The following is a 26,446-nucleotide window of genomic DNA, read 5'->3' on the forward strand; positions in this document are numbered from 1 at the left end:
TATATTACAGAGGGTAAATGAATTAGAATTTGGATAGATCGCAAGTGAGGTTCCTTGCATTGTCTACAATAAATGCTTCTTCCAGTAAAATGAAGCCTTTGGCTTTGAATTGAATGTATACTAGTGTAACTGTCCAGAATCTGTTCTCAGGCATAACAGTATAAATCCAGTATAATTATAATGAGGTAAATAACATTCTCTAGATATACACAAGTGTACAGTAACTGAGTGCTTTCTCACTGTAAGGAACAAGCATTTTCCTTTCACAGAGCTGTAGAGATGTAGCACATAATATCTGCAGTGTGTTTTTACATTGTTCAGCCAGTTGAACTTCTCTTGACTGAGCAGAGCTCTCTTTAAATACACTACTAGGTGTTTGACCTTTTGTGTACCTATAATCCTCGTTAGTCTTTGTCAGAAGGATTCACTTTCTCTATATATGGCATTTCTGGCATTTCCCTCTATAGTACAGGCTAATGGGTGTGAGAAATCTGAGGTGAACCTCACTTTACCAGGACCTTTATCAGACATATAATCAAAACTTTTCCAGATGTTCTAGCATCAGTGGGTGCAAATTCAAAATGCCAAAAGTGAAATTTCTTAGGCTTATTTCCAAAATTCTTCATTTGGGTCAGTTCGTCTTCTGTTACACAAGAGAGTTTATTCTTTGGTGGCTTCTAAATGGTAGGCAGCAGCTGATTTACATTTGATCTTTTCAACTTGTGTCACTATTGTTCAGTACAAAATGTAGCCATGGTATGTTAGCTATTATTAGGCACAGACAGATAATAAGCTTTTGTATTTAAAACAAAAAAAAGTACAATCAGCAATTCAGTTGGGAAAATTGGAGACATAGTGGTACAGTGATAAATTTTGTGAATCACTGTACTGATTTCTCTACACTGGATGTCTTATAGAACCACATCTGGTTTATTTGGAGCTTTTTTTTTGTTGTTTTTCTTCTACCAGCCCCCAAAAAAATTAAAACCAAAAGTATTTTCAGAGTTTCAATGGGATAATATTTTTTAAATGATTATAGCCATATGTTCATGACTTCAGTATTCCAGCAGGGACTGACATTAAAGCTGCTGTCCTCTATTTACCTCAACAATTTTGAACTAGTTAAAAGGCTTAATAAGTCTGTTTTTCAGAGGTGTTGAACATCTTTATTTCCCACTGACTTTAACTGGAATTATGGGAACTCAGCACCTCTGCAAATCAGGGTCTACAACTTCAGGATACCAACCTGCTTTTTATGGAAGAAAATTTAGAGCTAACAGCTGGATCTTTCAAACATTGGCCAAAAAAGAAAATATATTTTGTAAATATTCATGAAACAACACATTTATTCCAAAGTCAGGCAAAACTGCTTAATGTTGATGGATAAACATGCTTCCCTGAAAATCTGGTTTGGAGATATTTCATTTTTGTTATGGTTGGTTATTTCCTCTAAAAAGCATTTAAACAAGACTGGAAAAGGTTTGTTTATAAGAATTGGGAACAAAACTGAAGGATTTTTTTTTCTTAACAGAGAAGTCTTCGTCTTAGTATTTAGACAAGTATTAGAGGGGTAGCCATGTTAGTCTGGATCTGTAAAAGTGGCAAAGAGTCCTGTGGCACCTTATAAACTAACAGACGTATTGGAGCATAAACTTTCAAGGGTGAATACCCACTTTGTCGGATGCATGTAGTGGAAATTTCCAGAGGCAAGTATAAATATGCAAGCAAGAATCAGGCTAGGGATAACGAGGTTAGTTCAATCAGGGAGGATGAGGCCCTCTTCTAGCAGTTGAGGTGTGAACACCAAGGGAGGAGAAACTGCTTTTGTAGTTGGCTAGCCATTCCCAGTCTTTGTTTAATCCTGTGCTGATGGTGTGAAATTTGCAAATGAACTGAAGCTCAGCAGTTTCTCTTTGAAGTCTGGTCCTGAAGTTTTTTTGAAGTCTTTAAATCTGCTATTGTGTGTCCAGGGAGGTTGAAGTGTTCTCCTACAGGTTTTTGTATATTGCCATTCCTAATATCTGATTTGTGTCTATTTATCCTTTTACATAGGGACTGTCCAGTTTGGCCGATGTTCATAGCAGAGGGGCATTGCTGGCGCATGATGGCGTATATTACACTGGTGGATGTGCAGGTGAATGAATCGGTGATGGTGTGGCTGATCTGGTTAGGTCCTGTGATGGTGTCGCTGGTGTAGATATGTGGGCAGAGTTGGCATTGAGGTTTGTAGCATGGATTGGTTAGAGTTACTATGGTACGGTGTGTAGTTGCTGGTGAGAATATGCTTCAGGTTGGCTGGTTGTCTGTGGGCGAGGACTGGCCTGCCTCCCAAGGCCTGTGAAAGTGACGGATCATTGTCCAGGATGGGTTGTAGATCACTGATGATGCATTGGAGAGGTTTTAGCTGAGGATTGTATGTGATGGCCAGTGGAGTTCTGTTGGTTTCTTTCTTGGGCTTGTCTCGCAGCAGGAGGCTTCTGGGTACACGTCTGGCTCTGTCGATCTGTTTCCTTATTTCCTCATGCGGGTATCGTAGTTCTGAGTATGCTTGGTGAAGATCTTGTAGGTGTTGGGCTTTGTCTGAGGGGTTGGAGCAAATGCCTCCGCGCTTGGCTGTAGACAATGGATGGTGGGGTGTGTCCGGGATGGAAACTGGAGGCATGAAGGTAGGCATAGCGGTCAGTGGGTTTTCGGTATAGGGTGGTGTTAACGTGACCATCACTTATGTGCACCGTGGTGTCTAGGAAGTGGACCTCCCGTGTGTATTGGTCCAGGCTGAGGTTGATGGTGGGGTGGAAGCTGTTGAAATCATGGTGGAATTCTTCCAGGGTTTCCTTCCCATGGGTCCAGATGATGAAGATGTCATCAATGTAGCATAGGTAGAGAAGGGCCATGAGTGGACGAGAGCTGAGGAAGCATTGTTCCAGGTCAGCCATAAAAAAGTTGGCATATTGTGGGGCCATGCGGGTGCCCATAGCGATGCCACTGTTCTGGAGGTATATATTGTCACCAAATTTGAAATAATTGTGCATGAGGATAAAGTCAAGGTTCATTCACCTGCACGTCCACTAATGTAATATACGCCATCATGTGCCAGCAATGCCCCTTTGCTATGTACATCGGCCAAACATGCATCTGACAAAGTGGGTATTCACCCATGAAAGCTTATGCTCCAATACGTCTGTTAATCGATAAGGTGCCACAGGACTCTTTGCCAGCGTTTAGACAGTTTATCTCAATTGATGGCAATCATCATTGGAAGGATATATCATTCGCTAGTTATAGTTTTCCTGTTAATGGTGGGATAAAGCTATGTACAATCCATTCACAGTCTCATTGTCTAAGGGAAACCTCAACAGAGGAAATGGGCATCAGAGTTGTTTGGATTTAATTCACTCATTGGTTTCTTATCAAACAAAACATGAAAAGTGGTACATTTAGTGATGGGTCAAGCTTGGAATTCAGTTCTGATAAACAAGCAAAGGTCTAGATATGCATGTGATTCTGGAAAGCGACCATTTTGTCTGATATTAATGTAAGTGTCTCTTCTTCCATCCCCAAAGGCTTGGCAGTAGCAACTCTTTGTTCTCTGTCTACTGCATTCATTTACCTGGGATGTTTCCTAGGATTTGCCCCATTGCTATTGTAAAGCAGTTTGGGGGCTTTGGGGGGGATGGGAGAGTGAGTGGGACGTGGAATTTTGGTAGACCCCTTTTTATTGTATTTTATTTTATTTTATTGTTCCTGTTGGTTGAATATTTTCCTAGCCTAAATACTGTGCAGCGTTGCTAGTACAGAACAAGTGCTACATTCCAGATGTAGCTGAGTTTGTGTGAGGTGTGAGAGCATATCCAGGACACTATAAGAGGGATGTGCCACCATAAGAAGGATGAGTCTGGCAGTGAAAGTCAGGTAGGAGTTGGCTAATGCGGGTACAGGATGTCTCTGTTCTGTCTATAGACAGGCTGAATGTTCTTTAAATTAACTTTTCTGTCTTGCAAGAAAGCACACTATAAGTCTTAATACCTGTCTTCAGGTTAGGTATTGCTGTGACTGGCAGTAGTTCTGATAGTCTGGCTAATTCTACAGCTGCTCTCAGCAGGTCTTTTCCTTTTCTTTCTTCATCATCCCTGCTATATCAATTACCAGCTCCTTGCCCCTCTGTTGCCACCCTCTCTTCACTGTTCCTTATTCTTTTTTCTTCTCTGTCAGACCAGCCCTTTCTTTCTACTCCCAGGCCATTCTCAATCTTCTTCTCTCTCTACTGCATTCCCTTTTCCTACTCTCAAGCTTTATTTCTACACCTTGGTCTATCATCTCTGCTCCTAAGTCCCTTTTCTCTCTCTCTTTTCCAGGACACTCCTTTTTCAATACCTTTTTAAAATAATTGTTTTAAAATTGCTCATGTAGAAAATAATGAAGAAATATTGTCTTCAACCTGACACTGTGTTCAACTCTAAAACACCGAGCAAGTGTCCTGCTTTCTGAGTCCACACTGCACTGAGAATCGTGGTCCATAAGTGCAGTGTAAAATGATGTGAATTCTCAGTTTTTCCTACAGCCTCACAGTGGGTTGCTACTCCATGCTGGTCTTTTTATTGGAAACAATGGTTGGGATACTCCTATAATGAAGGCACATAAATGGCTGGACTTTGTCCCAGTGATGTTTCACACTGGGCTCTGTTAAGGTAGGTTCATCTATTTTAGGAAGTGTGGGCTGAGACAACCCAAGGTTTAAAAACACTGAAATTACTCTACAACACTGGGTATGCAAATAAAAATGAAAGTTTAGTAATCAATTAACAACATTCCAGTTTCAGTGCAATTAGTGCCACTCAATATATAGTTAAAAGGAGTACTTGTGGCACCTTAGAGACTAACCAATTTATTTGAGCATAAGCTTTCGTGAGCTACAGCTCACTTCATCGAATGCATCCGATGAAGTGAGCTGTAGCTCATGAAAGCTTAAGCTCAAATAAATTGGTTAGTCTCTAAGGTGCCACAAGTACTCCTTTTCTTTTTGCGGATACAGACTAACACGACTGCTACTCTGAAACCTGTCCTATTGAGTGTTTTCCCCAACCAGCTAAACTACACGTGGCAACTGTGTCTGTTGCGGATGGCTTTTCTACATTACTCACAAAACAATTATTTGGTGCTTAATTCATTGGCTCACTCATTGACAGATTATCTCCTCTATGTGTCCTCAACTGCCACCCTTTCTCACCATGATCTTATAACTTTTGTTGAACTGAGGTTCAAATTCCTCCAACTGCTGGTGACTTTGCAGTGTTTTGAGTAACTTTAAAGAATGTTAAAAATGACTGTTGTACAAAGAAGGACCCACATCTCGGCTGGAGGTTTAGGGCTTGTCTACACTGCCTTGCAGTTCAGATTATGGGGAGTGAAGAGCAGTGTGCACCAAAGTGCTGCACTGTAACTGCCCTGTGTAGATACTGAGGGCATGAACTAAACAGCTCCTCATTGTGTTAACATAGTCCTCTTCAAACAGGATTACATTAATGCTAACAAGGAACCTTTTCATTCACACCTAATGCATCCACATGGGGGAGTTATAGCACAGCCCTTTGGTGCACTCTGCTATTCACACCCCTGTAGTCCAAGCTGTGGGGCAGTGTAGACACAACTTTAGACACACATGCATAATTGTGTGTTATCAGGAAGCAGCACTTCCCTAGTGTCGAACAGTAGATTCTTGTTTGTAGATTCATTAGTTAATGTTAGTAGTTTACAGACCTTTGAAGATGGAAAGTGCATGAAGTGCTGAGGGTGAATATTACTTTGAAAATAATCTTCAGGCCTTTCTGACTCCTTTACATTGTTTTGGAGTTGGCTGCCAGTCATATGGGACTAACAGCATGATCAACCCAGAATTCATACTTGCTCCTATGGCATGAAGATCTCAGTTGCTCACATATAGTACTAGTTGCTGGATTTAAAGGTCACTTTGTACTGAGATTTGCCCCACCCTCTTTTGTAACTTTTATTTGATTTATAAATTGCTGGTAGTATAAACTGAATATCCTTCATAGCTTGTTTATTTCGTACTGAGCTGTCATACTCATTTGTAAACAGGCCATTTATTTTCCCACCCCTTAGATTCACAAATACATAAAAACTCTCTTTACTAGGTAAGCTATTTTTGTTTATTGTTCTTGCTGATTCTAGGGCTGGTGTTGAATCCCTGGGGGTCTTTAAGTGACAAAGCCTTGTAATTTGTGAAGATAAAATTAGAAGGTTTAACTGAAATGGATTTAATAGAAGAAACCTAATCAGGTTTACATCTGTCAAACATATGGATTCAGAATAGTTCAGTACAAGTACTAACCCTTTTGATATGTTGTAGAAGTCTCTTCTGCTTTTGTGTTACTGCACCATCTGCAGAGCCTCCTGCATTCTGTGGCTAATGTAGTAAACTCTGGCACTTCTGATTCAAGTAACGTTTATATGTCATTATTTCATTTAAACCACTGTGATAATCCTGTAGAGAAAAATGTGCTCTCAGACCAGTATCTTAGACATCTATAATTTACAGATGCATTGCTTAATCTCTTGAAAGGACAATTGGCCTTGTGACAGCATGTTATCTTTTTAGAGGCTAGCAACAGGGCTGAGGTGTGTAGTTACCTCAAGAGGCTAGTTTTCTCTTTGGTTCTTTTATGCCGGAAATCTGCCTTTGTTTTTGTATTCAAAGATATTACATGTGTACCATTTGAACTACATTGTAAATGCAACAGTTGCCCACAAGGTAGAACCTGTTACTGAAGAATTATACATTATTGATCTTTTTCAAATTAAAAAAAAGATTCATGGGAGACAAAAAAAGACTAAAAGAAAAGTGAAACATTTTCATACACATGCTCCAGGAAATACTATTAACAGAAATTTATTTCTAGTACACACCGAGGTTATCTAAGCTATTGTGACATGTGGTATTACATTTTTGACATGCCCAAAGCATGATAGATGCTTTACAAACAAGTATAAATACGAAGTCCCTGTCTCAAGAACTTGCAGTGTAAAGCCTGTGCTTAACTTAGTCTATGAGTAGTCCCGTTGACTTCAGAGGGACTATTCATGTTTCCAGTTAAGCATCCGCCTAACTACCTGGGTGAAGTGAGGCCTTAGACTGCAAACTCTGGGGGGCTGGGACTTTGTATTTATACTTGTTTGTTAAATACCCAAATAGACAGCATGTGAAAAACAACAACTACACCCAAGTGTCTAGGATTGGGGACTTCAGTTGTGTTTTTCTGCTTTGGGTTGGTTTCTGGCTTTTGTTCTCTTCGGAAGAAGAGGATTGAGGATTATAGGCCTGAGGAATATGTGAATTTTGAAAGGGGATGAAAAGTGCCTTTCAAGTCTAATTTTCAAAAGAAGCTGTACCTGCATTTTCCATACGATTTAACTGTGTACACAAATCTGAGTGCTTGTACTTCCAGCTACCTGCTTACAGGTGCAAATCAAGTCGTTAAGAGTGCAAGTACTCAGATTCTACCTATGCTAGGCTTTCTTACACCACGTGTCACCACAGTGTGGAAGCTCACATTATGTTTTGTGGATACCAATTGTTTCTCCAAAAGGAAGGGTCAAGCCTCCATCCATCTGAAAATGTATTGCTTACTAGGATTAGCAGTCATGCTGCATTCTGCATGATTATAAAGCAAGCTTTTATATCAGACATCATCTTACATAATATTAGTATTTTTAGTAATTATCTGCAGGGTGGTTGTGTGACAGACTGTTTCATGGGGATTTTGGAAAGCCTGAATACCTGGTTTGATACATGTCCCCCTTGGGCATTTATTGTGACATACTCAGAAATAATAAGATTATGGCTAACCAACCTGCACTGTTCACCTCTACTAATGACAGAATGCTGCCAGGTTCATTTCCAGTGCCATCATTTCTTTCTATGTATCCATTTGCCTTTTTTTTTCTTTTTTTTTTTTTGACAGACAGGAGCCAGATTTAAAAAAAACAAAACAAAAAAAACAAATGAAAGCTTCAGGCATCAGCAGGAATTCATTTCAAACACATTCCATGATTGCTTTGATTTGGCAGGTGCTTCTCTTGGACAAAACATTCTGGGAGAATATATCCTTCACTGCTGTCAGATCTACCCAAACCAAGCCCAGATTAGTTTCATCTTGGCAGGGTTTCCTAGCCTGTACCTTTGGAAGTCTGGCAGGTATCAGAACATCCACAGCAGATATCTTATCTTGCCAGGATCTGCCTACTATCCAATCAGAATGGCTTTGTGGTAAAAATATATAAGTGTACCAACTTAAAAAGCTATCACTGCATCCAAGATAAAAACAGAGATCCTCCACCAGGAGTGGTTCAATGATAGCAGAAGTCAGCCTCAAATAAATAACAAGTTGAGTTAATTGGCAATGGCACCTTAAGCCTTATGGAGAGTTAGGTAGAAGTATTATTGTTTGCAAGCAAGATTCTGACTATTCATGCCTAAAAGAGCTTGTTCAAAGAGGAGAACAGAGAGGCTGTCCAGTGCAGTCGCTTCACAAAGAAACTTGCCAGGGCAGGGCAGGATTTCACATGACATCCCAGCCCAACCCTTCTTAGGGCTGTCTTCACTGCTCCTTCAAGCAGGTTGTTTGCTGGTTGCTTTGACAGCTTTTGCTTGCTGTTGGTGGCAGCACATGTACTTGTCCTAACAAAGCTCACGTACTCAGGCCAAACTGTGCTCTTCAAGCACAGTAGCTAGGTGTATCTCCAAGTGCACTCTAGCACATCTTGTAGGAATTCATATTTATTGCTGTTAATGTGTTTATTTCAGTGTATAATAAATATATAAGTAAAAACGTTTTGCATCTGAAAGAAGTGGCCATGACCTTCTGACCAGAAGAAGCTGGGGAAAATACTTTCTTTTTGTCACAGCTGCTATATGATTTCCTAACAACATTTGGGGATGCAACAATACTCTTAAAGTCCAAAGCAGAATGGCTGATAAAAACATGTCCCTCACACCAACCATATGGCTGTGCCCCATTTGCATGGTGCAGAATTGGCAACACAAGGCTGCCTAAGCATAGGTTTGTGGTTCTCTGTATTATTTTCTCCTCCCATCAGCTCAACTGACAAAATTGACCAAGAGAATCCATTAATCCAATGTCTGAATCTGCTCATTTCTCTTCTGTCCTAATCGTACTGAAGTGAAAGAGTTTGCAGTGATTTAAATGGAAGCTTGATCAGGCCTCTGACAAAAAATTAACCTTGAATCCAAGGCCTATGGAAATGGTCATCATTATAATGTAAGACCAGTAGTATAGTCTATCCTTCTAATTTGCAAATGTTCTGGTCTGCTTTGCAGCCATACACTTAATATCTGGAATATTGAAGATGACTAGAATAAATAATACAACAGTGAATAGGAAACTAACAATCAACTGATTTTTCTTTTTACATTTCCCGTCTGTTGCTTTGGGCTTGTGTGTTCAAAGCCTGTCTAAACAGTACACTTATAACTTTGCAGAGAATCTTCTGCTTTGAGAAACATACCTGATTTCAGTTTACGGAGTGATTTCACATGCAGCTGCCTTTTTAGTAACACTTTTCTTAGCTCCTTTAACATTTTTCATTTTTTTTAATATTAAAAACGTTCTAATCCAATACTTTTGAGCAAAGGCTGCAGTATTAAGATGTGAAGTAGCTTCCAGCTAACAAATAAATTAAGTGACTAAACCATTTTTGTTTGCACATTTTGAGAACAAATGGCATTCCGACAGTATGTTTCTATAAGCCATCTAGCTTGGGAAACATCTTCTGGGGGTAAATATCTGAAATATAGTCTAAAATGAATTTGAGTATCAGCTTTAGAAGTTCTGCCTAAATGAGTTAATGAGATGGCTGAGAGCTCATTCAGCATTTTCATAGTCCTTTATTGGTGAAAGTCTCTGATGGTTTCTCAAATGAATCTCCCACTCTAGAGCTGTTAAATTAAAATTGCGTCATGGGGGAAATGTGCTCTGTGTGTGTGTGTGTGTGTGTGTGTGTGTGTGTGTGTGTGTAGTATAGCAAGCAACTGGTAAACCCATTGGTTTCTCACAGGATGCAGCTTGCAAAACAATAAGATATGAAAATATCTCCTCCCTGTTTTCCTCCCTGATAGATGTCCGTAGAAGAACGATTTATGAATACCACAGGGTGGAGCTACAAATGTCAAAGATTACCAATCTGTCAGCTGTTGAGATGATACCTCTACCTAGTAAGTAAAATTTAATATGGACAGGTCCAAAATAGTTGGAAAATGCAGCATTGCAAAATATTTTCCTAGAATCTGAGGGTTTGAAAACTTTATATAGCTGACTCAAGTAAGTTAACAGATCAGAGTTTTATCATAACTGCCAGAAGATCTTGAATGACAGTTGCACTAAATGATTTTCCAATGAGTGTCTATATATCCATTGTTTGCTTCATGAAGAAAGGGAGTAAATTACAAGATTGTGAGTCAAACACAAAAACTTATGTGTACAGTGCAGCCCAACTTAAATGAACAGACAAACAAGTTTTGCAATTCATCCACCTTCTTCTTTGCTCAAGGTAAACCTACATTGTTTAGAAATCTTAGCATTTAAATGGCCAGCTGTACCACTATGATACACTGAAAGTAGCTATCACCCTTTTTTCCTAATCCAGTTACAGTTCTTACACACTTTCCTGCCAGTCTTCTTATCAGCATATGTCTAAATGTTAGCTATACCGAGAAATGTAGAAATGAGAAGGAAAGAGATTTAAAGAAATAACTTAATACTTAACAGTAAAATAAAAAATTAGCAACCTGAGTGAAAGGAGGTTTTTGGAAATGGGATTAAATTTACAAATGGAAAACAATTTAAATCCTGAAGATCAAAATTACCTTCTCTGCATATATCTGTACAGTACATGCTAACAGGCTATCTTTTATATGTCATGCTGCACATCTGAGAGCCCAGTGATCGCTTAAATATATTTTTGGAGAGGATTTATTCTTGCTTTGTACATGTAGTAAGAATTGTCTATAAGATTAATAGGTGTATTAATATTTATTTATTTTTCCATCTCCCAGCCTGTCTCCAGTTTAACAGCTGTGGTTCCTGTGTCACTGCCCAGATTGGCTTCAACTGCAGCTGGTGTAATAAACTCCAAAGGTAAAGAGCCTTGTTTCTTTGGCCTTTGATATACGGCCGTGCTCAAAATGTATTCAAAAAAAGTTTGACCTTAAATGATTCAGAATATAGGACTTGTTCTTTTGGGAATTTATTTGCTGAGGAAAGACAAGGGGGATGCTTTTGGCATTGTAATTTACAGTATCATCCTAAAGTAATATTGTTCATCACTATGAACCTCAGCAGCTCCCATTATCAGCAACACATCACTACCCCATTTAACTTTAATAAAGAAAGCTAGGAAAGAAGGGCCCAAGGGCTGACAGAGCAAGCATATGTTTCTCAGAGTTCCTACCATTATTTCCATACTCTTATCTGAAGTTCTAATTATCTTTGGTTTAAAGTAGCCAATAGAAATCATAATTAAATTCATATTTGCTCCTTGTATGTCATCAGAAAGAAATGTCACTGCATGCAGAGACCAAGGGGCGAGTATGTAAATGTAGCTATAAAAACCTGCTGGTCCCCCAAACAGGGATGAGACTGACACAACTAGGAGTTTAAAAAAAAAAAAGTCTTTGAGCCTCTCATCATGTTTAGTGAACATTTTGGGTCTCATCATCCCCTCACTGCTACATTCACTCTGACAGTCATGTCAGCTGCAGGAACCATTTGGAAGCTTTATGGAATAGCTGAAGTGTAAAGAGCATAACGACAACTCTGTGATCATGGCTTTTCAAAAAGTTCTTCATTTGCTGACCTTGGTATCTAGAATTAAACAGCCATTCAGTTATGTAAAATACAATATAGTTATGGATGTGAATTATTTGTGTTTTGCTTTTCAACCTCAGAGATTAAGGACACAAGTCTTATTTATAAAGTGTATGAATAATGAAAGGAGAAAAGGCTATTAGCATTTTAAAAGTGTGCAGTTATTTAATAGGATGCTGAAAGACAGGCAAATAGTTGATGAAGTCAGTATGGAATTAAGAATTTGTGGTAGTTTATATTTATATTTTCCTAAGCCGCTTCACTTGAAGTAGGTTTGTATCAAAGCTTGCTGCAAATCAGTTTTGTCCACTTATTTTGCCAGACAGCCTTGATAAGGTATTTTATCTACATCAGATTGTATCATGCAGCATGACAAATGTTGTACAGAATAAAAATATACACCTAGTAGCAGGCTATTCCAAGGAAAGGCTAAGTGAGCAGGCCTTGTAAGTGTGCCCCGGTTGCTTGGTGTGAAGTTTAGTCTTAGGATTTGTTCCTGCTTACACTGAAGCATGAACATGCATTGACTTAGTTAGGAGCAAGATCTGATGCTTTGGGATCATGTTGCAGTCCTCCTTGCTCAGGTGAAACACCCACTGGAGTGAGTGGAGCTTTGTTTGTGGAAACAGCAAAAATTGGTCCGTTTATGAAAGTAAAAAAACAAAACCGCCCAGCCATTGTTGTGAAGTTTCTAAAGCATTATGCTGAACTACCAGAGCATTAGAAGTGCTGCAAAAAAGGCTTAATAAATCAATTCAGCCACTCATCAGTGGCAAGTATGGGGGGCGTGAGACTTCGATTTCTATAGAATATAAGTTTTCATTAAAGAGATTCTTGTCCTTCTGGTTGTAGATCACCTTCTATCAAGTATGTAACCTAGTACTATATGGTTTTCTGCAAACAGACAACTCCAGTGCTGTTACAGTGCTCATGGCTTTGACAAGAGGTGGTAGAGTAAAATGAATAACATGGCACATTTGTCGCTGCTATTTCTGGGTGGGAGTGAAGCTGTCAGTCATTTCATGCTACTTGGGCTTGGGAAATCTCTGACTAGCAGCAGAGGCAGGATCTGAAGTTATTCATGAGAAGGATAAAAAAAAGGAGACTAAGGTTATGTCTACATACAGAAATTGCACTAGCTTAAATACAATTCATTTAAAAGCTGGTTCTATCATTTAGCTTGTGTTTGTAAAATTACTGATAAAAAGCCAGATTCAAACCAATAGAGGAATGTCCACCCAGGAATTTGCACCTGTTTAACTAAATTTGTTTTTAAACTGATTTTTGTTAAACTGATGAAACTTTATGTATGGATCAGGTCTAAGAGAGGGGAAGACTAACAGAGACCTCTTTGCTCTCTCCAATTCTGCCTGCTGCCAGGAGGCTCGGGGAAGAATAGAGCAGTGGAGACACCTCCCTTAACAGTAGCTAGGAGGCTCTGAGAGAGGAAAAGAGACAAAAAAGCTCCTTTCCATTAGCAACAAAGGAGGTGGGGCTTCAAATTTATCAGACAGCTACTAGCTAGAGCAGGGATGGGCAAACGTTTTGCCCCGAGGGCCACATCTGTGTAGGGAAATTGCATGCAGGGCCATGAATGTAGGGCTGGGGCAGGGGGTTGGGGTCTGGGAGGGAGTGCGGAGGGTGTGGGGGGTGCAGTGTGCAGGAAGGGGCTCAGGGCAAGGGGTTGGGGCACAGGACAGGTGTGGGGGTGTACGAGGGGGCTCAGGGCAGGGGGTTGGAGTGCAGGAGGGGTGCAAGGTGCGGCAGGGGGTTGGGATGCAGGAGGGGTGCAGGCTGCAGCAGGGGTCTTAGGGCAGGGGGTTGGGGTGCAGGAGGGGGCATGGAGTGCAGGAGGGGGCTCATGGCAGGGGGTTGGGGTGCAGGAGGGGTGTGGCAGGGGCTCAAGGCAGGGGGTTAGGAGGCTCAGGGAAGAGGGTTGGGATGTGGGATGCAGGAGGGTTTCGGGGTGCAGGTTCCAGGGTGGCAGCAGCACACAGCGAGGCTACGACAGGCTCCCTGCCTGCCCTGGCCCCGCACTGCTCCCAGAAGTCTCTGCAGCCTCTGGGGGAGGTGGGGGCAGAGGGGTCCGTGCTCTGCCCTCGCCTGCAGGTACCTCCCCGAAGCTCCCATTGGTCGTGGTTTCCCATTCCCAGCCAATGGGAGCTGCAGGAGGTGGTGCCTACAGACGAGGGCAACGCATAGAGCCCTCTGCCACACCTCCTCCCTCCAGGGGCCATAGGGACATGGTGCCAATACCACGGGCCAGATCCAAAGCCCTGACAGGCTGGATTCAGCTCGCGGGCCGTAGTTTGCCTACCCCTGAGCTAGAGACTGGTACAAAAGATGGACAGTGAATTCTGCACTGCTGTGCACCTCATGCAGTCATTTACTTGGTAATACAGCACTGTTAGATCAAAATAGTGGCAATGTTTTACACCCTCTTTGCATAGCTGTAAATGACATGGAATTGCCAGGCAGGATCAAGGGAGAGCACCCTGATAGAAACCTCAGCACTGGAGCCCTGCATGAGGCTATTTTTTTAATCCCACTCTCATCCCACCCCGTAATACCCACTCCCACTTCCACCTGCTCCCGCATTGTTTCGTGCAGTTTTATCCCACTCCCACCTGCAAAAACTTTAGATCCTGAAAATTCCTGAACAGACAGATTCCCCCATGCTCTTAAAATAACCAAAAACAAACAAAACAAAACAAAAACATGGTCAGTTAATATTAGGGCTGTCAATTAATCGCAGTTAGCTCATGCAATTAACTCAAAAAATTAATCGCAATTAATCACACTTATAACAATAGAATACCAATTGAAATGTATTAAATATTTTTTTATGTTTTTCTATGTTTTCAATATTGATTTCAATTACAACACAGAATACAAAGTATACAATGCTCACTTTATATTATTATTTTTGCTTACAAATATATGCACTGTAAAAATGATAAAAGAAATAGTATTTTTCAGTTTACCTAATACAAGTACTGAAGTGCAATCTCTTTATTGTGGATAGGGGTCAGGGCAGTCAGGGAGCCGGGGGGGGGGGGTTGGATAGGGTGTGAGGGTCCTGGGGGGGCGGTCAGGGGACAAGGAGCGAGGGGGGGTTGGATGGGTTAGGGGTTCTGAGTGGCACAGTCAGGGGTGGGAAGTGGGAGGGGCAGATAGGGGGCAGGGGCCAGGCAGTTTGAGGAGGCACAGCCTTCCCTACTCGGTCCTCCATGCAGTTTTGCAACCCTGGTGTGGCCCTCAGGTCAAAAAGTTTGCCCATCCTTGGCTTACACAGAGACTTGAAGAAGAGCTCTGTTTAAGGTCAAAACCTCCTCTCTCTCTCTCACCAACAGAAGTTAGTCCAATAAAAGATATTATCTCACCCAATTCCAAAATGGGCAGTTCTGAATAACTATAAAGCATAAAATATCCAATGGTGTGCAGCATGAAATGTAGCTGAATGGTATCAGAAATTTAATACAATGCATAGTAGTAATTAGGAAGCACATTACAATGTATCAATCATCAAATGCAAGTTCTGCTCTCAACTTGCAAAATGTTTTCTCCTTCCCAGCATCTTAGATTGCTTTATGCAACATTTTGGTCCAGTGATTCTCTTATGTTATCCGGCCACTCTTCAAAAACGTCCACATTGTCCAAAGGATGATTATTTTTACAAATTACAGTCATTGCCTTCTTGCCTTGATACTGTTAAGGGAGTGAATTCATTTTCACAGTCTAGCTTGCATTTCAAAGGAAGGTGAGTTTGGAGCATGACAAATACACATCAAGTTCCCCAACACCCACTTTTGGGTAATCTCTTGCCATATTTTATAACCTGGTTGGCAACTATATTTTGTGTTTCTTGACAGCAGCAAAATGCTCCAAATCATGAGCTTCAGTTCCAGCAAGTATTTTTGTTCTTTAAAAGCCAAAATTAGCTTTAGTAAAATATTTCACTGTTATGTGTGGTAAAGGAATACAAACTCGATTAAGATAGCTGAATTTCCTGGTCAAAAATTGCTAAGGATAGATTGTTGGGTGTGGCTTCATCCCAAGTACTCCATTTTTTCTGTGAACCATTGTGTATCAATTGTAATTCTTGTAAAATAATACAGCCCTGGATTTTTATCTCCCATTGGGATAAATATTGTACCTCTGCAGTGGAGCAGAATCTATTTGGGAAAACAGATAAAATACCACATGAACTATTAACATAGGCATTTTGAAAGTGCTTAAGAATATACAGAAAATTAATATTTAATTTTGGAGGGAATACCTGCAGAATTTTTTCAAGTAGTCATAAGAAGATACTTTGGAAACTACAAGACAAGCCCATCCACAATAATCAAAATTGAAAGACTTTTGATGAGTAATGGATCTGACTCCTGTAAAGTAGATAATGGCCCTAAAATCTGTTTTAACAGATTGAGTCAAGAAACAGGACAGAAAATAACAGAATCTCCTTCCTTATACTCAGAGTCCATAGAGGAAGGCAATTAACATTTACTGTGATACCCTGAATACAGCATTTAACTTGGGCATTGGGAAGTCCTGCCATTGTCAAGTAAGGAGCAGGGAAGCAGTGAATTTATTTCCCAGTGATCAGAATGTGATAAATCAAGATCCACAAGGGGCTTCAATGGCCATTGAAATGGTCTCCTAGAGAAGCAAAGAAGCTGGGGCAATAAGCAGATATTCTAAAGTGAGATTGCTTAGAGCATGTTAGCTAATAAACAAATACCAAACAAGCATCTCTTCAGTATAAAGTAAAACTCTTTTACACTCCCACAGCCCCTTTTTCTTCAGGACAGCATATATCAAAGCTACGTTACTACTAAACACAGCATTCTGTATTTTTTGTCTCCCAGGCACAGTACAATACAATTAAAATTTTATATTGTGTCATTCGTATGACCGAGCGCAGTTGTTACAACAATAAAATCTTTATTCAAAGGTCTTGTCTTCCCAGAAGAAATCCACCAGCACAGCTATTCTGGAATAACTATTCCAGTATGATTTAGCTATTCCTGAATAACTCTCCTGCATGGACACACTATTCTGGAATAAAAATGATTTTACTTTTTTCAGCAGAATAGAATGTCCACATGGGGAGCTATTCCAGAATAGTTATTGCAGAATAGCTTAGTCCACAGAAGCTATGCCGGTAACTTTCCCCATGTAGATGAGCCCCAAGAGTGTGAAAGTAGACATGGATGTGAGGCCAGGGTAGACAATAATTAACTCCAGGGCAGGGTGCTTGCTGACAGCTCCCCAGTTGTACACTGTGGGGAAAAATGGGATCTGAGCTGAATTTTTGAGATGGGGTGTGAATGAAGAGAGGGTAGTCTGTTCTCGGTAGCTGTTCTGGCATCAGCAAAAAGATCAGCTTCCCCCAGAGTGATCAGAGGGAGAGGGTGAGAAATAACACCCAGGGCTGTTTTTGGAGGGAACGTATATTTACTATAGAATAGTTATATTTAGTACTTGTATTACTTTACATCCGTAGATCTAAATGTGTCTTACCCCGGTGCATAAACATTTTTATCCCCATTATACAGATTAGGAAATATAAGTACAGAAAAGTGAAGATTTAATTTTTCAAAAACACCCCTAACTTTGGGAGTCACCACATTGGGTGCCCAGTTTCACACTCCCACCAGTCAGGGAGAACCAGAAACGAGCTGCTTAACAGAAATAGACAAAACACAAAACTTGGCAGTAATAGGGGACTTCAACTACCCAGACATCTGTTGGAAAAGCAATATGGCAAAACACAAAATTTCCATTAAGTTCTTAGAATGTATTGGGGACAACTTTTTGTTTCAGAAAGTGGAGGAAGAAACCAAAGGGTGGGGGGACGGCATTTTAGGCTTGATTCTGACCAACAGAAAGGAATTGGTAGCAAATCTGAGGGTGTAAGGCAATTTGGGTGCACGTGATCATGAGACGATAGATTACATGAGTCTAAGGAAAGGAAGGAGAGAGAGCAGTGGAATAAGGACAATGGACTTCAAAAAAGAAGACTCCAACCAACTCGGAGAACTGATAGGCAAGGTCTCATGGGAAGATAATCTAAAGGAGAGAGGAATTCAGGAGAGCTGGCAGGTTTTCAAGGAGACAGTATTAAAGGGCACAACTGCAAACTATCCTGATGCAAAGGAGAGCTAGGAAAAAAATTTTAGGAGGCCAAGGTGGCTTCATGAAGAGCTCTTTAATGACATGCGCGCCTCAGTGCTTTCCTGACTCTGGGCCACAGTGATAAGGAGTAGGAGAAAATAATCCTCTCTCATGTGCCGGTGTTGACACTAGTAATAGCACCTGTTATGCAAACCAGGAAGTTATTCTTGTGTTTTAAGTGATGTGCTCAGCACGAAGTCAAAAGTCGGAAAGGCTTTTGAGAAGGATCCCAGTGATGTCATGTAAAATCTTGATATTTCTGCGTTCTCTTTATTACAATCACATCTTCTACCTAAACCGATACTGAGGAAACACATTATTTTGCATTCCAAGCTGAATAACTGGAAGTGGGGAAAAGCAAGTTTGGGAACTTGCTCTTCTCAGGAAAATGATTTTAAATTGAAATATTATTTGATATTTTTGTAGATACCTTTATAGTAGCTCCATGTTGATATACAAAAAATACCTTATCGCTCTACATTTAGATCTCTGGGTAAGCCGGAAATGTTCTTGCTTGCTTTTTTCTTCTTCTTTTCAGTAGTAGTTTCAAATATATTAAGGTTAGTTTTAAATCTGATTTTTGGATCTGAAAATTTCCAACATTCAGGGTGTTGGGGAGGGGTTTGTTTTGATTTAGACCTACCTGTACCATAAATATTTTCATATAAGCTTTTGGAGTAGGTTACTGTAATATAAATAATCAGGTGTGACCATGTTGCTTGTCCACCCACCCCCCATAAAAAAATTAAAAGAACAGAGCAGGGAGAGATATTTTATAAAGACACTGAATTAGATGAGAGTTAATAACATTAAAGGCCACTTTTTCAAAAGAGATCCGGACTAAAATTTCCAGTGTTCAGTATGCACAATCTGGGCCAGGCTCACAAAAGTGCTCAGTCAACACCCAGAAGCTCCCATTGTGACATGCATTTTGCTAAACACTTCTGTAAATCTGGCCCTTACTGTGGATGCTAAGCTTTCTTGAAAATCGTGGCCCGTTTGTGTTGTGGTTGTGGTGTACCTTCAAACTTCATAGATCCAGCCTTGGGAGCATTGAGATGCAGGGAGGTGTCCATCGTCCAGTGTCTCACGGAATTGACCATTCAGATAGTTAAATATGAATGATCCTGGCTCCTTTTTAAACACTTCTATTTTTTGTAATTTGGTGGAGTTTTCTTTCTTTTTTCCCCTTGTGCATGTTAAATATTTATAATCAGAATTAAGTGTGGGAGGTGTTGATTTATATTATGGATATTTTTACCGCAGCCCAATTTTAAGTGACAGCAATGAGCCACTATAACAAAATCAGGTACAAGATCTGATCTCTTGAGTTACAAAGAAAGAAAATGAAGAATTTGTACCGATTAAGTAAACCACCAGAGGCAGCATACATAACCCAATGAACGTTGTCGATTCATATACAAATTACAAGGAAAATCTAATTTGAAATGTTTTATAAGGGCTAGAGATTTCAAACAATGTGTGTTCCCTAAACACTAGCACATTCTAGCAGTATGCAGAAAATTATGAAAGTGAGACCCAATTTGCTGATCGTTTTGCTGCTTCAAGCAAAGAAAAGTGGGGGAAAATCGTCCAGATTCTGGCTCACTCTATAATTAATATTCCAGTTACAGTGTTTCTTTTGGGAGTGGTGCTAGAGTGGCTTTATATGAAAAATGAACAAACATGTAGAGTTCTAACATCTAGGTCTATTGTGGCAGTCTATTGATTCAGCTCAAATTTGTCCCTATGCTAAACTGAAGATAATGCTAGTGCTGTTTTTCCAACTTGGGGCCAGTTGCTGCCCAGATTATACCACAATCACATTGAAATTCATGAGGTAAAGAATTTGGCCCTTCCTTGAGGAGCGTGCTTTGATTTTAACACAGTGTTTTGTTTTCTTCTTTTTTAGAGATCGTCTTGCGATAGGGAGGGGGTCTTTTAAATCAAGTGCAACAAGTGTCAGGAATGATAAGTTTTGTATGGGGAAATGTGTCAGCCCCTGATATGCTGCTGATAACTAGAACTGTATTTTATGGAGCAGAAAATTGCTCCACACCCAACTTCTTCAATTCCCTTCCAAGCTGCTTTTTTCTTAATTTGACAAGCTAATCTGAATGCATGAACTGCATGAAACTGTAAGGAAATTAGCATTCAATAATTGAGAATTTGGTATGCATGGCAAACCTGATGGAGTAAAGCAAGAAAAGAAAGCAGCACAGGACTGTTTAATGAACAAAACATTTCCTCAAACTGGGGTGAACTTAGTGATGTTTGGGATGTGATGAAGGGGGCCTTGTAAGATCTTAGAAATAGGTCTCCCACATGGGATGAAAATTGTGTCTTGAAGACAATGTAGAGTGAGTGAAGTTAAAGGTTGTCATTTACAAGTATCATCACTGAATACATATGATTATGAGTCCATAAAGCATTTATATTGAAAGTTAGCCTCTAGCCAGATGAGTTAGACTTTTATTGAGATTTATGCATTGATGAACTGCAGATAAATTAAGCAGTCCTTCTAATACATAATATCATTGTGTAGCTTTTAGTGGCAGCTGGACTTTATGAAATCATTGTAGAATTGCTGTGGAATCCACAGGACACAAATGCGTGGAGAAAAGCCAACTTACCAAATTATAGTTTATGTATACCTCATGGCTGGTCCATACAGAATTATTTTCTCGAGAAACACCCTGGCATTTTCCTACAGCCTTAGCTTTTTACATCCCTACATATTTCACTCCATAATGTTTCTTTCCTTCCTCACACCTTCTTCTTTTGCAGTCCCTTCAGGTTCTTCTGCTCACTGATAATCCCCAATGCCCAGCTGCTAAGAATGGATATCTAAGCCTGCTTGCACTGTTTTGTTAACGTGTCAGTTTATAGTTGTTATTCTCATCTAAATTATTTAGTGGATATGTTCAGGAATCCTGCTCCAGAACAGAAACCTTTCCATTCCTTCCTGGTACAGTGTCACTGAACAAGCTTTTACATATGTTATCAGCTCCTTCCTGTTGAGGCTACTTTCCCCAAAGCTCTAAGTCTGCTCAATATTGAAGAAGGTTCTTAAGAAATGTGGTGTTGAGTCCCAAAACCCTGCTATACTTGATTTTGAGTTTGTCTCCAAACAACTGGCCAAAAGGACGAATGATGTTCCCCCTTCTCTGGAATCCTACTCTTGTCAGGATCTTGCTTTTAAGAATGATTTACTGGGAAAGTATAACAATAAACAGGAACAGAGCGAGAGACCCAGCCAAGCCCCACTACTAACATTTCTTGGATAAACACGTCTTGCTCCAAGAGATGATTTTTATTTTCATTCTCCTTTCCTTGCCGTTTCTCTTAAAGAATTATAGGGATTTCCTAATAGCCATTGCTTAGAGCTGTTGCTGTGGCTTCAAAGTCTTAGATTATTGGAAAATAATTTTTCATTTTCCTTTCAGTCTAAGACTTTCTGTGCTGTCTAGTTCTGCAAGAAATCTGGACACAGACTATGGAAGTCACTGCCAGATGAAATAACAATGGCCACCAGTCTTTGCTACTTTCAGACCATTTCAAAATCCATTTCTTTGACTTTTCTTTCCCAACATAGGCCTCTCAAGCATAACAGGGTCCTCATTCCTGTTGTGTGTTCTGTAAAATAGGTAGGAGATTTTTAAAGACACAAAGGGTAATTAAACATTTAAATCCCGTTCACAGTAGGGGAGCTGAGTATCTAACTACCATTTGTGCCTTTGAAAATGTTTGTTTTTGCTGGCTGGGTTAGAAGAGAGATTATAACTCTTGTGTTTAGTTTTCATGGAAGATCTTCAGATACAATAGTATGAAACCCTAGATAAATAGCCCATTTTTTTACTAGAAATGCCTATGAAACATGATTCTTTTACATACCAGTAAGCTATTATTGCTCATTTATAATAATGGAACAAAACATTGAAAATGCCCAGTCTTTGATGAGCCATTTGTATCAGGAGTTGAAACTTCCATGCCAGCGTAAATCTTTGAAGTCTCAGTACAGTAGAGTTAATTCCTTAATTCCTGCATTGTTTGCTTATCTTGGTACTGCTAAAGCCATAACAGTGAATGTGGCCTTGTTCTATTAAGCTGGCATGTGCCACTGGCTGAAATAGTCATTTGCTGGCAGAACTACAGCATGGTCAGTTGGCACAGCAGTTTCCACCATCATGTTTTCTTATGCTTGTTTTTGTACATGGATAGCTTGTATCACACCAAAGCTTGGATTCAGGCATATTCCTATACAACAGGCTCCTTGAGAATCTCAGGTGAAATGTGCTATTTAAATGCTATAATATGGTGTATAAAGATGCTACAGAATATAATGTAATTACAGTTAATGTAACAAACTCAACCCAGAGGTCTCGTGGTAATTCTGTTCATTGTCACTATCTGCAAATGGTTAGATCTAGTTATATCATAGGAAGAGTGCAACTGATCCCTGACCGGATGTCTGGTATCACTCAGCCATGACCCCTGCTCCAGCAGACTGAAGAGTAGCAGTATCAGGCTTTGAAATGATTGCTGCCCCATACTTCCCAGGCAGAATGATGGTGACTAATAAGGAGTTTTTATGTCGGTGGATGACATTCAGGGTTTTGACAGGAAGAATGTCGGGGGGAATATAATTTAAATGCAAATAAGAAGTCTGCTTATAAGTAAGCACTACTGGGCTGCAAAAATTCTCCCAATCAATTGCTGGCCAAATTTATAACCAAAGCATTTCTAATTAATTGAATTCCTTATTGTAATCCCAGCACAAATCTGTATTGTGAAAGACAGGAAACTAACTAGTTAGTTTGGTAGTCCTCATTTTCTTACCATTAATTTTACAGTGTTCATATTCAGCAATTCGCATGACAGTTTGGCTAGTGTTTTAGTGTGTACGTTACATTCTGACTGGATGGCCTGAAATAAAACAATTGACTGTCTGAATCTCATAGACCCAGATATCTGTTTTAGCCATGGATAAGCTGGGTGGCCACTATTTTGCTAAGTTCTCTTCTGGAAGGACTAACACATTAAAGCTGTGGTTCTGAAAATGACTTGAGCATAACTGTAGACATGTTGACACAGTAGTGCCCTTATAAATACCTTGTTTAAGGTAGGGGGAATTAAGGAAGATGCTGCTTTTTGGTGTGAAAGTATTTTAAATGGCATCATGCAGTACTTCAGATCCATAATAATTAAGTAAAATATTCATCCTATCTAAGGTTCCCTGAAAAGTGTCTTTAGGTAAAGTTGAAGTCTGTACAGCTGTACATAGAATAAAAATATTAGAGATGAAGACCTATTCAGTCATTTAATTCATTCCCCTCCCCCCACAACTGGAAAATTGTTCTCTGTAACATATATATTTTCTAATGGTTGCCCAGTCCAGTTTTGGATGTTCCAGGTGATGGGGACTCCAGTATTTCCCTTTGGAGGCAATTCCAGTTTCAGAGAATTAAGGGAACTTCTCTCAATATTTGTCCTACATTTTCCTTTCCTTAATTTCATCCCATTCCTTTACTCTACCCTTTTGTTCCCAACCCCGTAATAGTCTAGTTCTACTAAACTCTTCCAATATAAGCATTATCATATAGCAACAAATAAACCATTTGGTTTTCACCTTCCAGATACCATAATGTATATTAATGTGTATTTCTAATGAGGAAACTGATGATCCCCAACTGTTCTATAATTCTTCAGAAATCTTGCTGAGTATTGACTATATCATTGGACTTTGCGCTCGTTTTAGGAAAAAGAGAGTGAGTTAGGTGGGAGGAAAAAACAAATACCTTTCTGAACTTAAAGGTGGCATCATCACAGCTCTCTGAGCAAAGTCAATCATAGGACATTTCAGCCCCTTTTGTTTCATTGCTCTCCTGGGTTGATTAATTCTTTGAGACTCTATAGCAGAGTTCCACATTGTTTTCCTTTGGCTCTGTTTTAATTATCCTCTGCAATTCATCTTCACAAAAACATCAGTATGAACATAGAGCTTCTAGAATTGTATGGATTCTTAACAAGAATAGGGAAGAAAAGATTTCCTATTCCATCAGGCTGCCTAATAAACCTCTTAAACATTGGCAGTCATGAAGGATCATCATATTGTGTAGATTACAACTCTTCCCTCACAGTCCCATCCTCCCATTGACCTCTTAACAACTCCTCCTCCTTGTAGCTGAAATCTCTGCATTACCTTTTTGAGTGAGTTAGAACTTGAGAGGGTAACATATCGTTGCAACACCTGAATGTTTCTATAATTCCCCTTTTATTGGTGTAGGCATCACTCCTCATTGATATTGAGATAGCCACGTTTTCTTTATTAGCTATTCCCGTTACACCATCAGCATAGTTTAGGATGGGTGTGAAAGGGATTAGACACTTCAATTTTGAAGGGACGTGTAGGCCTGCTTTATTGCAAGGAACAATTTTTTCTCCTTTAACTATCAATTCTTCCTGGTTTTCACTCTTTAAAGATGCGCCAGTGAAAAGGTTTCTAATCTAATCTCAGGAGTGGCCCTTCATGTGTGTTAATGGTGAAACAACTACAAAGGGAAGCTGAAAGGCCAGGATCCTTAGCCAAGAAAGAGCTATGCATCCACCGATAATCTATAAAATCACTCAGGGCTTTTATTAGTAGCATATTACAAAATAAAAGTGTGAATGTAGTCCACGTAAAAATGAAGACCCTTATAGATAGCACTGGTTTGAAGCAGGCACAGTCTGAGCAGGCACTGGGCAAGATTTTTCACATAACTTTCCCAGTGCACCTCAGCTCTGATTTGCAACATTCCTCCTAATCTAGGCATCTTTAGAGCAAAATCCACCGGTTCTAATGGTTTGTACATTGGGTTTTTTAATCAAATGAACACTCCTTGTTTTTGCACACTTGCCTGTTCCAGAAGTCAGGGTTTCTGGCTCCTACCCCTATTTATACACCACAGTACCTGCAGTAGTTTTTCTAATGACAAAAACTAAATCCTTATAATTTAACTCCTGAGCAGGCGTCTCGCTGGCTATTCCATCCTCTCCCTGTGGGTTTGCCTTTTAAGTAGGAAAAAGTTATGGTTAGGAAAATGTTAGGAAAACTGATACTACCATATGTAGGTCCTTTCTTATAGGGACCATTTAAAAAATCTGGCTGTAAGGACAAAAACACTTGCCTTGCCTGCCTGCGAGTGAAAACTTTTGCTTTATTTTTGTCACAAGCACTAGCATTCGTTCCTAGCAATCATAACATCCTCATTCCTCTCTGCTGCAAAAACCCGGGGTCTTCTCTCTGAAAAGCAGTCAATCTTTTTTACACTGCTCTGTCTTCAGTGATTCTAACTTTATAGCAGCCATTGACAGAATATTTGTTTTGTGTTTCACCTCTACTCCCTGGGACTTTCTTGTGGCAATTTACAGTGGAGGTTTCTGTAAGAGAGTTGAATTCTTTCCTTTCAGAATGGGCAGAATGAGTGTTTCAAATTTGTACACCATCAGATAGAAAAGAAACAGGTCCACTCACTTAAAAATGAGAGTGAAGAGCTTATAAGGTGTAGCAGATAAGGTTATGGGGCCAAGCTCTGCTCACCTTATTCACACAAGTAAATCTCATTTCAGTCAAACCATTTTGCTTGCATGAATAGGGTCACCAGGATTTAGTCCATAATACTCAGTAATCAGTTTCTTTGTTTCTGCCTTTACAGAGGGATGTAGTGGAGGTCTCACAGTCTTGGGTCAGTTTTCCAAGGATGATGGTGAAGGACCTAGGTCAGAGTCAAATTAAGGTGACTTTAGACCTAAAGATTCTACTTTAGGCCCATACATTGCCCCAGGTCCCAGAGTCTTGTGATTACATCTAAATAGGAGCTCTCAGTTCAAAAGGAAAAAAAAAGTCTGTAATTGAACTTACGACATGAAGTAAAAATGTGCCACAGCTGTAATGGGTGCAGCAACATCTGCAGACAGCCTGAATCGTAGCTCTAGGAGATGTGAACTGTCTCATTCATTTCTATGCTCTGTTAACACTCGGAGCCAGTGCACGTGGCAGCCCTGGCAACCCCACCTCAGAAAAGGACTCTGTGTGTGCACAGGCCCAGCCCACTTACCAACCCACCCAACAGATGCACCCTGGCAATTGGGGTGGGGGGTCCTGCTACCACAACCTGCTTTTCCTGGAAGGAGAGGAGACCCCTGCTGACACCGTGGCTATTCCTGAGTGGGGGGGAAAGGTGGGGTGCCACTATTCCTGCGGGGAGAAAGCAGCCCCCTGTTGCTGCCGCTACCTCTCAAGGAGGGGATCCTTCTGCCACTACCACTCCCAGGGAGGGTGAGCCTGTTGCCTGGGGGCTGGGAGTGGCAGAGCCATGTAAGGC

General features: G+C 40.2%; 1 protein-coding gene across 1 annotated transcript in view; it reads left to right on the forward strand.

The window, feature by feature from the left end:
- The window catches only part of PLXDC2 (plexin domain containing 2), a 440,899-nt gene that overhangs the window by 346,686 nt on the left and 67,767 nt on the right, over positions 1-26,446 (forward strand). Inside the window, exons 8-9 of the mRNA XM_084618781.1 lie at positions 10,154-10,249; positions 11,090-11,171. Coding sequence (XP_084474907.1) covers positions 10,154-10,249; positions 11,090-11,171 — 178 coding nt within the window. The remainder of the gene's footprint in view (positions 1-10,153; positions 10,250-11,089; positions 11,172-26,446) is intronic.

The sequence above is a fragment of the Lepidochelys olivacea genome (genome assembly GCF_965140295.1).
Source record: "Lepidochelys olivacea isolate rLepOli2 genome assembly, chromosome: 2".
NCBI classification, from domain to species: Eukaryota; Metazoa; Chordata; order Testudines; family Cheloniidae; genus Lepidochelys; species Lepidochelys olivacea.